Raw genomic sequence first — 19,438 nt, forward strand, 5'->3', positions numbered from 1 at the left:
TATATATCTAACTTGTATGGCATAACATTATAGGATAAATTTGGGGGCAAGGAGGTCACCAAAATAAAATAGATTAAGTTATCCATCATGTCAAAAGGAGATTTTTCATGTGGCAAGAAGAACTAAAATCGACTAAATTTTCCAAACTTGCCACCCAGTACAGCACTCTTCGCTGAGTGTTTGTCTTATACACCTACTTCTAAGTCTTCGACCTACATCTCCCCGAGTATTTGGTTATCGTGTGTCCAGGGGGAGGGGCGTGAAGCTCAGGGCAGAAAGCTTGCTTGGCATGCACAAAGCTCCAATTCCAGCCTCAGCACGGGGGTGGGGGGTAGGGGTGCAATAGGAACTTGTCCATGGCTCAGTGATAGAATTCTTGCTTAACAAAGCAAAGACCTCGGTTCAAACTCTAGCACAGAGTTTCGAACCAACCAGTCCATTAAAAAGTCAACTGATTTAAATACTCTGAAGGCATCTTACTTCTTAACAAAAACAGAAAGTGCTGATCTCTACAGAGGAAAAGGCTGTCAGAGTTAGTTTTTGTCAACTTGACACAAACCTAGACACTGAGGAAGAGGGGACCCTTGGATGGAGGAATTGCCCCTATCAGATTGGCCCGTGGACTGTCTACAGGGCATTTTCTTGATTGCTGACTGATGTGGGAGGGAGGGCGCAGCCTACTGTGAGCAATGCCACCCCTGAGCAGGCGGCCCTGGGCTGTCCATGAGAGGTAGCTGAGGGGCTGCAGAGATGCTCCGTGGTTAAGAGCACTGGCTGCTCTTCCAGACAGTCTGCGATCAATTCCCAGCACCTATATCTTAGGCTCACCACCATCTGTAACATCTGATGCCTTCTTCTGGCTTCTGAGGGGAGCAGGCACACATGTGGTGTATAGATCACATGCAGACCACATACCCACTCACATAAAATAAATTTTAAAAGATTTCAAAAAAGAAATCCTCCATGTCCTCTGCTTCTGCTTCTGCCTCTAGGTTTCTTGCCTTGAGTTCCTGCCCTGACTTCTGAACTATGAAGTATAAGCTGGAAAGACAAACACAAATAAACAAATACTGTTCCGTTCTAAGTTATTTATGGTCACAGTGTTTATCGGAGCAACGGATTCAAACTAGGGTACTTGCTAGTAATACACCAGATACCAGTGATACGCCTGGGTCTGTCACGAGGCTGGAAGACCACACACATTCTGTTCCCTTCACAGTTTTACTGTGTGCACAGGAAGCAAGATAACCAAGGCAGGAGGACAAAGAATGTGCTTCTGGCACAGTGATACGTGGAAACAAAGTTTTATCCCATCCCTTAGGAAAGTCCAATCCTTTCTTCGTTAAGTCCGACGTCAGGAGTTGCAAATTCTTATGCTTTTGTTCTGGCTTTTGCATACTCTATGGGTGTGTATACATACATGTATGTTTGCATGTGTGTGTGCTGTGCATGCACATTCATGTTCACAGGTGTGCCTGTTCATTTGTGTGTATGTGCGTGTGCATGCGTGTGTTCGACACTGCTATCTCTGTGAATCACTCTCCACCTTTTACATTGAGGACTTTGTTTCACTTTCACCCGAGGTTCACTAGTACAGATAATCCAGCTGGCCACATCGCTCACGGGATGCCCCTCCGATCTCCCCAGACTCATGTGCTAGGATTACAGGGAAGCACCACTTCCCACAGCAGCCTGAGAATGATTCCTGTTAGCTCACCCTGGACACAGTGTGGACCTGGCCTTTCCTTCAGGCTTCATCCACTGGTTCATCGTCTGACCCTTCGGATCATAAACAGTTGACTCCCATGGACTCCAACTTCTTCCCTTTCCCCTTCCCTGTCTGCTCCTACTCCCTCCCCCTGACACTCACACATATACATCCGAATGTGCGCACACACGCACACACACACTCACTCCCACTGTCCCCTCCCCCATCACCCAGTGCTGAGGTTCAAACCCAGGGTCTTCCTTATGCTAGGCAAGCTCTTTACCTCCCGTGGACTTCCGGTTTTAAAGACAGGAACTCAATACCAAGAATGCAGGTGTCTGGCTCAATAATGTGTGCTTTACTTGTTGAACCTGAGTTCACATCCCCAAACCTACTTAAAGCTGAAAAGAGGGAACCAACTCCACACTTACGATGTGTGTCAGGCACGTGTGCCAATACACACAGCATGAACAAACAATAAGTAAAAAAATTAAATTATTATGACATCTGAAAACAACCCCTTAGCAGAGCTTTACTAAAAACCACGTGTCTTTTAGCAATCCCATATACAAGTCAAACAGGATGTGATGTTTGAAAACATCATCCAACCTTATGTAGATATCCAAAAAAAAAAAAAATGAACTAACATTGGTCTCTCTATTTTACATAAGCTTCTAAATTCTAAAAAATAAAGTCATCTATCATCATAATTTTAGATTCACATTTCAAAATAGTATTCCAATCAAAACTTCCCCCATCCAGCCATTTATCTGAGCTTGTGCCTGTGTTTTAAATGGGTACATTTTCAAGGGATTGCATTACAGCATTAACTACAGCCCTTGTGTTTGGAATACAGCAAGAGAGACAAAGTGGGCTCCCATCAGCGACACTTGAGCAATTTAAGAAAGGCCCAATATTGTTTACTTATAGATACAATGTTGCCCTTCAGTTTTGGTCATTATTGCTGCTACTAGAAAACAAAGAATCAGACACAAAAGTGCAAATATACTTTACTTGCTGAACCTGAATTTGCCCCCCACAAAACCCATTTAAAGGTGGAAGGAGAGAACCAACTCCACAAAATTGACCTCTGACCTCCACATATGAATTGTGGCACATATGCCCCCACATACATCATGATTACATACAGTTACATTTACTCATTTTATGTGCATTGGTGTTTTGCCTGCATGCATGTCTGTATGAGAGTGTTAGGTCCCCTGGAATTGGAGTTATGACTGTTGTCAGGTATGAGATAGGTGCTAGGAATTGAACTTGGGTCCTCTAGAAGCTCAGCCAATGCTCTTAACCACTGAGCTACTACTCCAGCAGATTCTGTGACAGTCAGGGATAGTCTACTCATGTCCTAAGGCGCTCCCCTGAGAAGCACCATAGTCTTCGTGGTTGCTTTTCGTATCCTGCCGTGAACACAATACCTGTCAGCGTTTTCCCTCCCTTCCTGTAGTAAATGCTGAAGACGATGGCAGCCACCACTACCACCGAGATGAAGAGGAGCAGAACGATGAGACTGGGCCAGTAAACCTGGGCCTCTGTGTTGGAAGAAAGCACAGCAGTAAAGGTCAGTCATTTCACCAAATTCAAAGGCAACGTCCTGTAAACCCAGCCCAAGAATCAAGACTGTGAGTGTGCGGCAAACAGCAGTGGAGAGCTTCACCCTAGCTGCAGATGCTAGGGGAGGAACTCCATGGCTCCACCCTCACCAGGGGCCTCCCCACTCTGGGCAAGGCGAGTCCAGGCCCATGGTCCTATCTGTACTTTAGAATAAGTTCAATATCATCTACCGTCTGTCATGGTCCTCTGAGGTGGTCACTCGACGCCCTGACCTCCTTGTCCACAGCCTGTTGTTATTGTTCTGTGGCCTGGTTCTTTTGCTACATTAGGAAGGTCTTTCCCCAGTCTGCTCTCTTCTGAGAAGCAGCCCATCCCTACACTGAGCCACTCACCTAAAGCAACCAGACGGCAGCCTCAGTTAACCAGAAACTTTAAAAACAATATTTAGATTAGCTTAATCTACAAACGCTCACAGATGATTACAGAGTCTAAGAAGTTACTGTTTGGCTTGATCCAAATCTCCACATGGGCACCCTCACTATGACTCTCATTCTCTACCATGCATGGGCATTGGCTTTGACATTTGTGTTTATAGCTTACCCCTAGTTCATTGTAAATAACATACATATATATTTGTAAGTTTATGTATTTATATATAATAAATATATACATGTAAAATAAATATATATTATAGCTTACCCCAGCTCAGTGTAAATATAGATATTTTTATATATTTATAAGTTTATATATTTGTATATAATAAATATATGTATAAATAAAATAAATATATAAGTTTATACATGTTTATGGCTTATCCCTAACTCAGTGTAAATATAGATATAGATGATAGAGAGAGAGAGAGAGAGAGAGAGAGAGAGAGAGAGATAGACACAGACATAGGCATGTGAAAGGGACTGGGTCAAATCTACAGCAGACAAAACAAGAAAGAGAAGGAAAAGGAGAAGGAAAAGGAGGAGGAGGAGGAAGGGGGAGGAGGAGGAGGAGGAGAAAGGGGAGGAGAAGGATGAAGAAAAGAGGAGGAAGAGGGAGATGAAGGAAAGAAGACAAGAAAGAAGAAATGATGGGGAGGGAAGCTGGAGAGATATGTCACAGTTAAAAGCACTGGCTGCTCTCCCAAAGGAAGTGCATTTGACTCCCAGCACCCAAATGGCAGCTCACAACTGTCTGCAACTCTAGTGCTAGAGGCTCCTTCACCCTCTTCTACTGTCCTTGAGCAATGTATAAAGGTAGTGCACAAACTCTTATCCATACCCATAAAATAAAAAATAAATCTTTTAAACAATAAAATAAAATACTGGTGGAAAATGAAAATAATACCAAGATGATAGTGGACAGAAGGAGCAGAAAACACAAGTAAGTCCCCGAAGATACAATGTGCCACTCTAGAGAGACACCACAGATACAGTGGGTCATTCTAGAGAGACACCACAGATACAGTGTGTCACTCTAGAAAGACACCACAGATACAGAGTGTCACTCTAGAGAGACCCACTGTGGACCATATACCACCTCACAGGCTCTGCTCTCCTACCCTTGGGTGGTTTTATCAGTGTCAGGGAAGAGCTGCAGACCACATCTGATTCCGTCGTCCCTTGGTGTGCTTCCATCTTTCCAAGGAGGGTGCAGCTGTGAGGAAAGAGCAGGCAATGGCTATGGTCTGGCACTTCTACTTCAAAACCAAAGAAAATATCTTGAGGAACCAGAGCCCCAACTTCTTCAGGAAGGGAAGCCCTCAGAGGTGCCTGGAGCACTTGGGGAATACTCTAAGAACTACTAGGAACATAGTGGGAGAGTGTGAGGGACTTCAGCAAGGAGGATTCCAAATGCTGAGAGTTTTGATGAGTATACTTCTAAAGATAAAAATTTCATGTTTTCTCGACCTGAAGCTTGAATAAAACGCATTGGGAAGCAGCATTTGACAAGAGCCTCCCAAGCCCAGTGTGGTGGTGTACCCCTGCATCCTGACACAGCATAACTATCCCCTGTCTGAAAGCAGTAAAAGATGGGAAGAGGAGAAGAGGCAACCGCAGCAGCTCGTGGGATAGGGAAGGTGAGCTTTTAAAGCCTACATTCCTTACATATATCACTAGTGTTAAACAACAGGATGCAAGGAAGAGTCTGGAAGCCTATTCAACATAACTTGTGGGAGGTGCCATACATGTATACGCGCTATACATCATTCTCTAATTCCAAATCTGATAGTCAGAATGTGAAACTCTTGTAACACTGACATGAAAACACAATAGGAAATCTGACACCATGTAACCTTAGTACACTTGTAAAAGTAATTTAGACTGGGTATGAACCATGAGAGACAAAGCCACTGGGTTGAGACTTGACATCCCACACCCCCTGCAAGAGTACACATCAAAATGCTTGGGCATTTGGATAAGGGATACTCAGTCTGTATCCCATACTATCACTATAAATTTTGTCCCTGCAGAAAACCCAGAACTATTTACATGCTTGTCAATAGGAGCTTGGCAAGTCAATGCTGGTGCAATTCCACAGTGAGATACATGGCAGGTCTAAGGAGTCAGAGACTCCAACTCAGTGTAGAAAAAAATCAGGTAAACTAGTAATATGTGCAAGACCCTGAGTTCAGCCCAAGCAACAAAAATAATAAGTAAATAAGCCTGAAGTTAAAATATTGGTGAAAAGGAGGAATCGAGATGACCATAGACGGGATAAAATGAAGGCCCAGATGAACCTCTGTTATTCAGCATGTGAAGAGCTTCAAGACTATGCAAGAGAGCCCAAGGTGCTTTCAGGGTATACATACTTCTACAGACCGGAAGACTGAGCCAGTGCTGACTGAGTGTCCGGGAGGTGAGTGGCAACACAAGGTGGGGGCATGGCTCAGCCAGAGATGCTGTGCCTAGCACACCTGGAGCCCTCACCCTCCACCCGCACTAGCCCACCCACAGTCCACATACCAATAGACGATACATAATTCTCAACTAAATAAGGTTAGGCAAAGGAGAAAGAATCAGGAACTGAAGGTCATATATTTCTGAGTGTAAGAAGTGACACAAAGCCCTGACACATGCTGGGTCCAACGATGCCAGCCTCGGTCCCTACTGTGCACGGACAGAAGCTAACCACTGAACCAAGTCTATAAGAAGCTAACAAGTAACCAAGCAGCCAAGAGGCTAAGACATCCAGAGCTGCTGAGGCTGGTTAGCATTCCTTCTAAGCTCCGCCCAACAATTACTGGCAACAGCCAGGTAGGCCTGGCTTGCTCTAACAGGGGCTGTTTGGCCCCTCCTCACTCTCTCTACTCCTCTCTCTGACTCTCTTCTTTCCCTGACTCCACCCCTTTCTCCTCCCCATCCCGCCTCTCTCCACGTGTTCCAGGACTCCTGGTCGTTCTCTCCCTCCGCTTTCCATCTTCTTCTCCTTCCCCCTTCTTCCTCCCCCTCCCTTTCCGCCTCCCTTTCTTTTCCTCTACTCCCTCAACTCCCTTTCCCATGCCCCCAAATAAACGCTATCCTATACTAAGCCCGTAAATGGCTGGTACCTGAGGGGGAAGGGATGCCTTAGCATGGGCCCCCTGAGGCACCCTCCCACCTCACCACATCGTGCTCTACTAAACATTTCCTGGTTTCTTTTGATAAAACACAACAACTGGTCCTTGGGCGTCTGCACAGTCACTTACTTGGTCCAGGGTTTGCATTTGTCTGTTGACGAAAAGACATCTGAGAAGAAGCCCAGGAGGCAGGGTGTGCACACGGTGTCCACGTTGAGCTGCACTGTCAAACAAACAAACAAACAAACAAACAAAAACAGATAAAAAGCAAGGGGACACTTAGAGATCAGTCAGGATGGTGTCGTGTCCCTGGACTATTACCTCCATGTTCCCCACATCTGCCTGGCCAGCCATATCTCCTGCCTTCAGCTCCCCCAGGCTTGGGTGGCAGAAGTGCTTACAGGACTTTGTTCAGAAGCTGGCTTTTTTCATGTCAGGCCACTGAGACTAAAGTCCAGCTAAGGCCAGCTCTGCCTTCAACGTATTTCCTCTTCTGTCTATGTAGCTGGGATTTGCTGTCTGGCTATCTCCAGCCTTCATGGTTGCATCAGTTTTCACCAGCAGGCAATGTGGTACTCTCACTGTGTTTAAGGGAAACCTGTTCTTCCAAATCTAAGCTCACTCTAAAGCCAAGGGTCAGGGAGAGGTTTTTGAAACATTTCTGGTGCCAAGCATGTTGGATATGGGCCATATGACACTATTCACTACAAAGTTATCATTTAAAACCCAGAACAATTGAAACATTTGAATCAACAGTCAACTTCTTAAATAAATGGTGGTACATTGTCACAGTGACATGATCAGCTTCACTTCACTGGGCTAAGAAATATAGCTTACCAACTACACCTTTCTCCCCCCCAAAAAACAAACAAACAAACAAACAAAAACAACCTTGTAAGTCTCTTCTTCCTAAACAAGAATTGGTGTCAAGTTTTTCTACCAAGGGCCGACATGACTACCTATGGCCTGTGCTGTAATTGCTCACAGTACAGAAGGAATTACAGACAGATCGTGAAGAAAGTGGACTGGGCTGCAAACACAGATGCAAAGAATGAGAAAGTGTGCGTGTTGCCTCCATCCACAGTACTCAGAGTAATCGATACTCCTGACCAGAGAGCTCCATTCACTCCCATGCTCCGCTGAAGCTAAATTAGCAACCTCAGAAATGCCTCAAGCTCCCTGTGTCTCCCGTCTCCATTGTATCTGGCCCACGATGCCTTGGTGAGCACGAGCAAATAACACTGACTACAGTGTGAAAGCAACATCAGGCCATGGGCTGCTGCCAGACCCATAAATGACTTTTGACATTAGTAACATTTCTATGACTTATTTTTCACAAATACAAACCTAAAATAAGAAATTAAAATTCTTGGTACCTGCCTGATAGCAGGTAGATGTTTGATTTTCGTCATTTGGCTCAGTAAATAAGATATATTGTCACCCTCATATAGCAATGTGACTGGCTTTCAAAGAATTGCAACAATGCCAGGACCAACTAGCATTAATTGAGAAAGCATTTTTAAAGATGAACACAGGGGCTAGAGTTTGGTTCCCAGCACCCATGTCAGTGTCTGTAATACCCAGTGGACCCAAGACCTCTGGTTTCCTGGGACACTGGCATTCACACTGCATGCACACAGTTTTATAATCAGGCTTCTCGCACTAACAAGACGAGTCACATTCCTATCTGCTCCAAACCTGCTGTGGACCCAAGTCTTGGCTGTGCTAACTGAGCCAGGAGTTGAAATACCGGAGACCACAAAACCGCACTCTCAGCAGCCTAGTCCCATTTTTCTTTCCCTGCTGGCCCAGAGCAGAAGTGTGGTCAAAGAATGGTACGGGGGCCAGGTCAGCTGTCTTGAATTCAAATATACTGCAAGTTGGGACATGAGAAATGGACTCTTTTGGGGCTACACAAGAGAGTCTCCTGTAGCTAAGGATGGCCCTGAACGTCTGATCCTCCTGGCTTAAAGCCTGAGTGCTAGGATTACTGGTATGTGCCACCATTCTCGGTTTTATCCGGTACTAGGGATCAAATCCAGGGCGTTGAGCACAAAGTTGGCAAGCATTCTAACAACTGAGCTTTGCATCCCCAGCCTCAGGAGTGAACTTCAATTCACCTACTGTCAAAAGTGTATTTTTTCCAAGGCTTAAAAGCTAAGAGACCAGTTAGGTCCCAAACCCCAGCCAAAGACCAACTAAGGGGCTTAACATATCAAAGCTGATGCTGGCGCCCAGCAGGCTCTCCCAGCATTCCTCAATCTGTTACCGGGTCTGACTACTGGCATACCTTGCCCCCCACTGCATTCTCCAGCCTAGGGGCTGGGCTGATCTTCCTCCAGCCATTCTTCCCTGAATAATCAAGCCATTTTTGTTACAGTGTTCCTTTTTACCCTTTAAATCCTGACCTCTTCCCAGTTTCCTGGCTCTCAATTATTCCCTCTCCTCTGCTCTCCCTACATGGTCATGTCCACTCTGGACTCTCCCAGATGTGTCTGCCTCTGGTTATGCTCTCCCACATATCTACCATATGCCTTCTCCTCTACCATATCTAGGAGCAGTCGTGCCCTTTCTATTCCTTTTGCCCATCCAAGAACACCTTCCAGAAATCCTAACGTTCACACCTAGTGCACAAAGGTGGGAAGTCTGTGGCAAGGTCAAGGGCTTTGTCTATTCAAACAGCAGGATTTGGAGGGAGACAATATGGCCGGGAGGACTGTCTTTATGAACTAAAAGCTCAAGTTGACTTGAGAGAGAGAGAGAGAGAGAGAGAGAGAGAGAGAGAGAGAGAGAGAGAGAGAGTGCATGTGCACATGAGTCAGGGCTGATGCAGGCGCCTGCTGTGCTAGCTAGATACATTCTTCCATGCGGATTCAAATGATTAATATTTTAATTTTCGCAGCCCTTGTCCAAGCATGCTGGCTTTAGAATGACATCTTTGTGTGACAGACTGCCAAGCATACGCAGCCGTTTATTACCCTCTGAAAACCTGCTTTGTAACACTTCCTAGAAGTTGGGAGCGAGACCTCCTCTCAGAAGCACTGTCCTAAGTTGAAAGGATTTCTGCTTCTTTGCTTTCCACAAGGCTGAAGGACACAATGGGGTTCTCAGATGGCTGAGCATTAAAAGCAGACCTGGCTTCGTGTCACTGACGAGCAAGGATGTAGCTCTCGGAAGGTGCTGGGGGAACGGGGCATGAGCCTCAGCAGCTGTACAGACAACTCAGAAACCGGAAGTGTGAGTGGACTCTGTCTGTGCTAATGCCTGACACTGGTGAGCACTCAGTCCCAGTACAAACACCGGGCAAGCCTACTCTCCAAGTTCAAAAGATGCGAGTTTAAAAGGCGTAGAGTGAGCATGGTGGCAGCTTTATCTGGGAGGGAAAAAAGCTTAGTTTTTCCCTGTGAACCCAATCAATTCAGTAATAATAATAATAATAATAATAATAATAATAATAATAATAATCGATTTCAAATTAGTGCTTACACTTTATGTGAAGGGATTCAAAGAGGTGACTAGGAAAGACTTCCAAACACAGAAACTCCAGGTGGAAGGTGGGTGAATGCAAACAGGAAAGCAAGTGTGCGAGCGTGGCAACAGTCACATTAAGCCGTGGTGAGGAGAAACTAGCTTTTACACTCGAATGACTGGTGTGCATGGCAAAGGTCAGAAGACCTCCCAGCTCTGTCTTCTGAAGCTTCCACTTTTGGTTTTGTTTTAGGCAGTCTTTCACTGGCCTGGGACTTTGCCTATGCTAGCTGGCCAGTCTGCCTCAGAGATCCAAGTATCCTATCTACTCCTCCTGCTGGAGGTGGGATTAGTATTTACTGTGGGTTTTTGATTCTCACACCCCGGAAGCACTTTATAGCAGAAATATCTCCCAGTCCTCCTTGTTATTGCGGCTGCAGTTTCCCAACAGCTAAGTCTTTAGGAACTCTTTACATTAGAAATTAATATCTACAGACATCAGTTGACAGTGTGTCCAGAGGTGCGCACCCTCTTCTGAGAGGCTGCGTTCTTTATACCTTGGCGGATCCCTGCACTACATTATCACTAAGTGGGGACCCTCAGGTTTCACATATTGAGGCCAATAGCCACAAAAGGAACAGAGGGGTGAAGGAATTTGGGACTACCCATGTGCTGTTCCAAGCTGGACTAAACTGATGATGGTTCAATTGTAGTTCCTCGGGGACAGCTGGGCTCCCTGAAGCACCCTTGATACAGCCATGACAAATCCCAGGAAGTTAAGAGCAGGGCTCGCGGACAGAGCTCACACCCGCAACCGTGCAACCATACAGGGATGCTGGGTGCCACACACACAAGTAATCGAGCAGCCGTACAGGGATGTTGAGCTCCGAAGCCCGGTGCGCACTCCGTGTTCCGACGGCAGCACTCGCAGTCTGCGTTCCAGTGGTAGCCCGCCGTGCAGGCACAGCGACGCGGGGCCGTGTGGTTGCCAGGGTCCACCGCCACCAGGGCCTTGCCTGTAGGAGACAAGAGATGATCATAGTCCAGCAAGGGGCTGGAGACACAGATGCACTAGATAGTGCACTGTCCCCCTCCCAGTTCCAAACCGCCCACTAGCCAGCTGCATCTGGCCGCCAACAGGGTGACTCACTGGGTTTGAGGAACTCGGGAGTTCCTTCCCATACTTCCTTATTGGTAGGAAACCGGCCAAAGAGCCTTTTCTTCCTAATAACTCGAAGTTGTGTAGACTGTCTAAACAGTTTTGTGTTGGTAGGTTAAATTATTTGGGGGAAATTCACAGTAGTGTACAGACCCTTGGTTTTTTTTTTTTGTTGTTGTTGTTGTTTGTTTGTTTGTTTTTGGTAAATTCAGATGTCACACAAACTGTTATGCAAAGTTTAGCGAGACACCAGGGCTTTTCTGGAGGTGTGAACTCATCCTGGGGTCCTGAAGGTTCTGGGGTGTTCAGGCAAGTGGACAGAACAGAAGCAGGCAGCAAGCCACACTTGGGCAGCAATCTGTCCCATGGGCCAGGCTTTCAGGTTGTGTGTTTCCAACAGACAGAAAGTGCTTGCCTTCTTACTCTAATCTCCCAGCGTCTCTTAGTTTTCCAGAATACAGGCATATGGCAATTTTTTTTGAAGATTTATTCATTTATTATACATAAGTACACTGTAGCTGTCTTCAGATACACCAGAAGAGGGCATCAGATCTCTTTACAGATGGTTGTGAGCCACCATGTGGTTGCTGGGAATTGAACTCAGGACCTCTGGAAGAGCAGTCCGGGCTCTTAACCACTGAGCCATCTCTCCAGCCCCCGGCATATGGCAATTTAAGTATCCAACACACAAATCATTCTTCTTACTCAGATTTGCATGAATTTCCGTGTTTGCTACAATTTCTATTAACACAGTGTGTTTGCAGTCATTCCTGGACATGGGCTGAACCACGAAAAGCTTGGGGTCACTCTACACTCCTAACAAGGACCTCTTGTCCTCCCAGTCTCTGCCTCTCACCTTCCAGTGTGGTACTGGGGCTTGAAACTACAAAGTCATGCATGCCGGTCATGTGGTCCACCATTTGGCTAGGTTTCCAGCCCAGTGGGTATCTTTGTTGCTATCTATCCAATTCAGCTTTTCTCAGTCTTGCTTTTATTGGACAGTGTCCTATTTTAAATGGACCCATGTGCAGTGGTGTCTTGTGTTCTACATACAAGAAGGCAGTGATGTATCCTGCCCAGACAACATATGTGTGGTACAAAGTTTGTATAATTTGAGCTGTGTGCTGACTCCATAAACATATCTAGTAAACAGTAACACACACAGGACAAGGGGTATGTGCCGGTGATGTCCCTCTGACCAGGGGCTTGTTAGCATCCAGGCCTGAACTCTCTTAGGAGCAGTCAGTGATTCAGGACTCACTAATACAATGGTTGGGCTGACTTCATCGAATGCTGCTGCTGTGAATACGGAAACCTTGTAGGGCACGCACATAATTATTTAAAATCACCCAGGTGGCTGTAGAAATGGCTTACCGGTTAAGAACCCATTCTCCTCTTGCAGAATCTGCATTCCATTCCCAGTACTGGTTGAAGTTTGTATTGTATTGTAATGCTAAATACTGGCCCCCAAGGCCTGGTTGGTCCCAGGGATGAGAGAATCTGTACACAGACCCAAATGACTATGTGACCTTGTCCCCCAAGTTATCCCTGATTGGTGACTAAAGATGCCTACAGCCTATAGCTGAGCAAAATTGAGGTAGGTGGAGCTTGGGGTCTGAGGAGAGGAGTGGAGAAGATAGGAGGGAATGGAAAGGCATGGGAGGGGAAGAGAGGAGAAGAGAGAGGAGAGGAAGAGAGAAGAGAAGGAAAACACTATAAAAACAAGTCCATGAGGGTTGGTCAATTGAAGTTAAGAGCAGCCCAGATAGAACATGTCAAATTATAATTCAAGGTTATTAATGGGGAAATAGATTCTAATAGATTAGAGGGTAGTTATCTGCCCAGCTCCAGTGTTGATTAAGACTTATAATAATAATAAAAGTTTTATGCCTTTTATCTGGGAACCGAATTATCAAAGGTGGGATAGGAGTCAACCCATTGAGATTAAATAATTTATACAACAAGTACCCATGTCCTGCAGCTCATTCTTGCTCTTCCTTCATTGACTCAAGTTATAGTCCATTAAAAAAAGGACATTCCTATTTTTGTGCTTTTTAGACCCAAGTATGAGCCCCGATCTCTACTGTACCAAGGAACCAAATGGCGCAGAAACATGTGCGTAGCACATATAAACATACAGGAGCACAGGAACATGTCACTTCTCTGCAAAATCCCTGCAGGATCCTGTGTGAGCATTAGGGAATGAGGGTGGCAATGGTTTAAGAACAGCCTAATGCGTCTGGTGTTCAGTGTTTGGCTGCAACACTGGCAGCAGACAGAATGAATCCTTATTTCTGTCAGACAGTGGTGAGTCAAGGTCATCAGAGGAAATAAAAAGGACTAATCAGAGGCTGGTGCCCAGTGGAGTTTCCGCAGCACTTTCTCCAGCCTAGAGTCCGCCGGCTGTCCCAGACACATTAGAAAGATGATGTTCAGGACTGCTGACTTCCTGATTGTCAGAACAGGAAAATCATGGGAGTCCATGAAGATGCCTATGGTAGTATTAGAAGACCTGGGCTCATCGCAGAGTGGTTTGATAATGTGAACATCAATAAAACTAGTGTCTGCAAAAAGTTGAAGCAACTCAGACACAAGTTCATCCATGAGTTCATGTTGATGCAAACGCTTACAAGTTGAGTGATCCAGCCAGGACTGTGAAAATTACAAGGACTTGGTGTGCCTTTCTGTGTGTGCTGTGCTTCACGGAGACAAAGTACTGACTGTGCTGTGCTTCATGGAGACAGAGAACTGGCAGGGAGAGTTTTTATGATGCATCTGGCTAATAAACAGAGAAAGAAGGCAAGATCCAAACACCTAATGAAGGTTGATCTAGTCAGGCATGGAGGCACACGACTGTAAATGTTAGCATTTGCAGGGCAGAGGCTGAGGCTGAGGCAGAGGCAGAGGCTGAGGCTGAGACAGAGGCTGAGGCAGAGGCAGAGGCAGAGGCAGAGGCTGAAGCAGAGGCAGAGGCAGAGGCTGAGGCTGAGGCTGAGGCAGAGGCAGAGGTAGAGGCAGAGGCTGAGGCAGAGGCAGAGGCAGAGGCTGAGGCAGAGGGTGAGGCTGAGGCAGAGGCTGAGGCTGAGGCTGAGGCTGAGGCAGAGGGTGAGGCTGAGGCAGAGGCTGAGGCTGAGGCTGAGGCAGGAAGATGGAGATCAGGCTACATAGGAAGCCTCTATTTCTAAAATAAACCAAGACATATGGGTGTATCTTAGTAGGAGAGTATCCCTGGCATGTGCAGGCCTTAGGGTTGGTCCCCAACACTGGGGATAAAGATCCAACCCATGCTTATCAGTGGCTAATATTATAAAAATAAATTTTCCAATGTTATTCAGAAGAACTACACTACGGATAAAGGGGTTTTGCCAGACCCTAGCCAAAATAAAACAGAATTCTATCAACCTTCTAGATTTAATATGAAATATACAAGAAATACCAGAGAAAGAATATGATAAATGACACCAGGAGCTGCAACCATGAAGTCCACACTGGAAACTCTGCTGGAGAAACATGGTGATTGATGGCTTAGTATGCAGAATGGAAAAAGGGGAGAGAGAAAAACCCACAACTTCTTAGGAGATCTGTGAGACATATTTTGATACTTATTTCTAAAAATGAGCTATTGTTTGCTTGCTTGTTTGCTTATTTGCTTAAATGAAGCTACGTGTGCAGATGCATTCCAATAATTTCAGCCCTGTCAAGCTGAGGCCGGGGTAGTTCCTCGAGTTCAAGACCAACCTGAGCTACAGAGTGAGATCCTGATCAAAGCATTTTTTATTATTCAGCTCTGCGGCCCAGAGTTACGGATCCTTGTGAGGCACAGACGGTACCAACAGAGTATGAGCTGTCTCACAGACGGGTTGCCAGCCAGAAGCTCTGTCTGAGTCCTGTCTCTCCCGGCCAATCCCGAAGAACTCCCACAATCTCATGACTTCAAGTCTGTAGCTTTAAAATGGGACAAGCATACGAGTAGGGGAAGAGGAAATGACACAGACACACTGAGCACTGTGGGGACATTTTGTCAATGGCAAGATGTGGTCACAATTAAAGGACAATATAATGGAAAAGCAGTGGGCATATTTGAAAAGCTCCTGTGGAACAGATTTAAGGAACAAAAGACGGAGAGTACACGTCCACACCGCCCGCGACCCATCAGTGTGACACACCCACCTGCGTCACAGACTTTATGCAGCAAGCATTTATCTTCTTCATTCCAGGTATCCAAGTATTCATCTGGGCCACAGGGCAGACACACACTGTCGGAGGTGGGAGTGCATTTAGAAGACAGGTACTTCCCTTAAATCGAGAAGACAACGTCCCAATCAGAAACAGAACGATGACAAGGGCTGTGCCAATCAAAACTAAACCACAAGATGCTAAGTGTGTGCGGGAACCTGGATTAAAACTCCAGCCACAAATAAAGAAATGCACACCAACCTGCCAGTCCGACTCCCAGAACCATTCATCCAGGACGCCCTCTAAGACAGGGTAACACAGAGACAAGGGCACCGAAGGCAGTGAGTATGGTACCCGGGGCTCCTCAGCCTCTGCTGGCTGAAATATTCAGTCCCAGGTTTGCTGGACCTAGTGTTACTTCCTCATGGATTTGGTTACTGCAGTAGTCTCTTAGCTTGTCTCAAGAAACAACCCATTGTTCACACTCCCAAACTGCTGACTGAGAAGAACTCTGCAACCAGCCTGTGCCCTGCAGAACTTTAGGGCTTCGTTGAACTGGACCAAGAGAAGAGGACTACCTTAGGGGACTGGTCTTTCCCTTCCCTCTTCAAATTCTCTGCTCTGTCTCCCAGAGCAAGAGAAAGTGAGGACCTCACAGGCTGGACTCCACCGAGCCACACTCAGGGAAGGTGGCATTCAGCCCCCTTTGTGCTTTTTGGCTGGTATTCGAGAGGTCTGTCAAGAGTTAAGCAATTCCAGTTTGTTTATTCCAAAACAAGACTTCTGTGCACACGATTTGAAGTGTCAATCGCACTTCGTGTTTGACTAAGAGGTGACTTTAGGAAATGTTGCCTTCTCGGGACAAACCGAGGACCCGTTGCTGAAACTGGCTTGGATTCATAAGTGATGATATGTCCCGAGGGAACGCATTCTGTCTTCCGAGTGGTAAGGGTCACTGCACACCATTATCATAAGCTAAAATGTGGAGGGTACCTGGTTCGCATCTGCTGCAACACCGTCCAAGGTGCTCATAGTGCCTCTCCTGGGTGCACGGCAGAGTGACTTGGAGGGTCACCTGAAGAGAAAAGCAACATCAGGAGGACATAGTACACAAGTTATTTCTGGGCAGGGCTCGAGAGACAGCTCTGTGGCTAGGACTTTGCTGCCAAGGCTGGCAACAGATGGTAAAAGTCTGTCCTCCGAGTGCCACACTTCTCCTGTGTCAGTGGGACACATGAGCTCATACAGGAATGTAAGGAGTCAATCTATGCGTCTGAGCTCCACCTCGCTGCTAGGGTGTGTGAACACCTCTCTGGCAGATGTAACAGGAAGTGCTAAGTTACAAACCAAGGGTAGGAGCCCCATCTCTGTGAGAAATGAAACAGGCTGGGGCCAAAGCTGGGATTGCCTAACTCCCAGACACCCAGGCACCACTGGGTATCTCAAAGGGTGGGAACAGTGGGCCCACAGGCAACGAGCCTGGTGTGAGAGGGAACTCCTGCTTAGCTCAGGGCTCAATGTCTGTCCCCGGCAGAGGGCCTTCTGCAGGAGGTGTAGGCGGCAGCTCTGTATGGCAACCCCCCCTTCCCCTGCCCCATGGTGGTTCTTGATGTGAGAGTCAGTCTTTACTTGTCCAAACTGTTTATTGGTAGTGGAAAAGAGATGCATACGACTTATTTAGAGTGGACCAGATTAAATACCTTTTTCAGGAAAGAGAAGGAAAGTGTATTGGATAAATGCTCAGACACCATTTGTATGGAGAGCTCTGTGTTCTCTCCTACGTGACTAGTGGTCACAATCCTCATGTGGGGTGCTGTGGTCACATATTCCAGGACAGGAACCGGGTTGGGAGTAGATGAAATGCCTATCACTCTCAGATATGAGAATTGACTGGGGTTTCTGAATCTGCTCAACCTTCCCAGTTTTTGTTTGGTGACATGGTTCCACTTACCCCACACCAATTCTGTGATTAAACCAAGAGAGTCACTGTTATAAGCTCCCTATGACAGCTAGAGGCTGTTAAGCACTGCTCACCTTCCAGAATACCAGAACATTGGAAAGGTGTAGACAGCAAAGACATGTAGGTACTTTGAGGGTTAAGCCCAGCTGCCTGCTGCCTCATGGAATCCAGCTTGCACCCTCACAACTTCTGTCTCCATTCCAGGCTTTACGGTTTGAAGCCGACGGCTCCCTCAGTGCTTATGCTTGACCTTACATCCTTCCTCCAGAGAGCTCCATCTGGGGACTTGGTAGAATCTTGAGGAGCTGGGGCCTAGTTGGCAGAAGTTAGTCACCAGAGCAGCCTCTGAAGGGTTTCCACTTCTCTTCCTGGCTGCTGTGATGTAAGCACCCTGCCAAACATGTCTGCCTCCCTGAACTGCCCCCTGCTATGATGGAGTGAGCCCTCTGAAAGCACGAGCCAAATGAGTCTTTCTTCCTTTGTGTTGTTTCTGCTAGGCGGTGTGGTCACAGAAAGATGAACGTAACTGATACATGCTCTAAAATAGTATGATTCTAATATACAATACAAAATGACCATGTCCGCAGTGGTCAGCACGACACCTTAGAGCTATCTCCTTCACCTTCCTCAGCGGGAGAAGAAGGCATGTGACAAGCAGTCGTGTTAGCAGGAATACAGAAAACTGAAGAGGCAGACAGCAAACAGATCCCCACATTGCATGCCCACCACACGTCAGCCTTCCTACCTGCTCCAGATAACAGTACAGACTCTGCCCATGGAGTTTACTCTTAAATGATAAATACATACTTTGGCAGGTGCTACGGAAGCAGATGAGCCTGACAGTAGCAGAGGAAGGCCAGAGAAGTTCTCAGGGAACTAGTGAGTGAGCTTCGCATTGTAGAGCATCACATGGATAAGGACATAGAAATTGGAGGGAGGTAGGGAAATGGAGCAGGGACAGTTTGGAACTTGTTCAATAGACATAGGGAGGTTTACAGAGGGCCTGGAGAGGCTGGGGGCAATATTGGTCTGTATGAAGCTCGTGTTAGCAGAGGAAAAGTGGGAGATAAGCCTGACATGAGGGATCCTAGATGCAGTAGTGGCATAGCTGCAGTGAAAGTAACCAACCACTGTCTGATTGGATTTGAGGCCTGCTGAATATGGGAGATACTCAGGCTTGCTAGTGTAAATTCGGTCCAGGGTTAGTGACTAGAAAGACCACAGGCTCCAGGGGAGAACCTTCAGTTTTCATTCTGTTAAATGGACATGTGGTCAATCAAACTGTTCCCGTTTATAGCCATACACTGGCCCAGCTCTCAGCTTCTTATTGCAACAGGCAACAGCTAAGGACGGCGTCCATAAGTGGTTGCAGTACCGAGACTATAGAATAGATGACTGCTCAGCTGACATCTATGTCGCCCTTTCCCAGGAGGAGAGGGACTTGGAAGACCCGCCTTCTAGACATGGCATGGGCCATCCCATTCATGAACTCACTGTAGTCGTGGTTACCCACAACAAGACCTAACCTGATCAGACTGGGGCTGACAGAGTTCATCATGGAAAGGCAGACAGTTTGTGAGACCCCACCCTTCCTGAGAGTAAATGATGACAAGGGAAGGGGAGTCACTTTTGGTTTGTTTGCTTTTGAGACAGGATCCTTTGTGTAACAGAACCCTGGTTGACCTGGACTCGATTTGTAGATCAGGTTGGCCACGGAACTCACAGACATCTGCCTGCCCCTGCCTCCTGAGTGCTGGGATTAAAAGTGTGTGACACCACACCAAGCCCCTGGGGGAGTCGCTTTCTTTAAGGATATAGCCACTGATGAGCTACCCAAGTTCCAGT

At 46.5% G+C, this 19,438-nt stretch overlaps 1 protein-coding gene across 1 annotated transcript in view; it reads right to left on the reverse strand.

Moving 5' to 3' along the window:
• The window catches only part of Tnfrsf11a (TNF receptor superfamily member 11a), a 47,386-nt gene that overhangs the window by 14,257 nt on the left and 13,691 nt on the right, over positions 1–19,438 (reverse strand). The window contains exons 4-9 of the mRNA XM_032914691.1: positions 16,627–16,708; positions 15,628–15,753; positions 11,171–11,314; positions 6,960–7,053; positions 4,833–4,927; positions 3,145–3,258 (exon numbers count right to left, since the gene is read on the reverse strand). Coding sequence (XP_032770582.1) covers positions 3,145–3,258; positions 4,833–4,927; positions 6,960–7,053; positions 11,171–11,314; positions 15,628–15,753; positions 16,627–16,708 — 655 coding nt within the window. The remainder of the gene's footprint in view (positions 1–3,144; positions 3,259–4,832; positions 4,928–6,959; positions 7,054–11,170; positions 11,315–15,627; positions 15,754–16,626; positions 16,709–19,438) is intronic.

Source organism: Rattus rattus, chromosome 10 (genome assembly GCF_011064425.1).
Source record: "Rattus rattus isolate New Zealand chromosome 10, Rrattus_CSIRO_v1, whole genome shotgun sequence".
Lineage (NCBI taxonomy): Eukaryota > Metazoa > Chordata > Mammalia > Rodentia > Muridae > Rattus > Rattus rattus.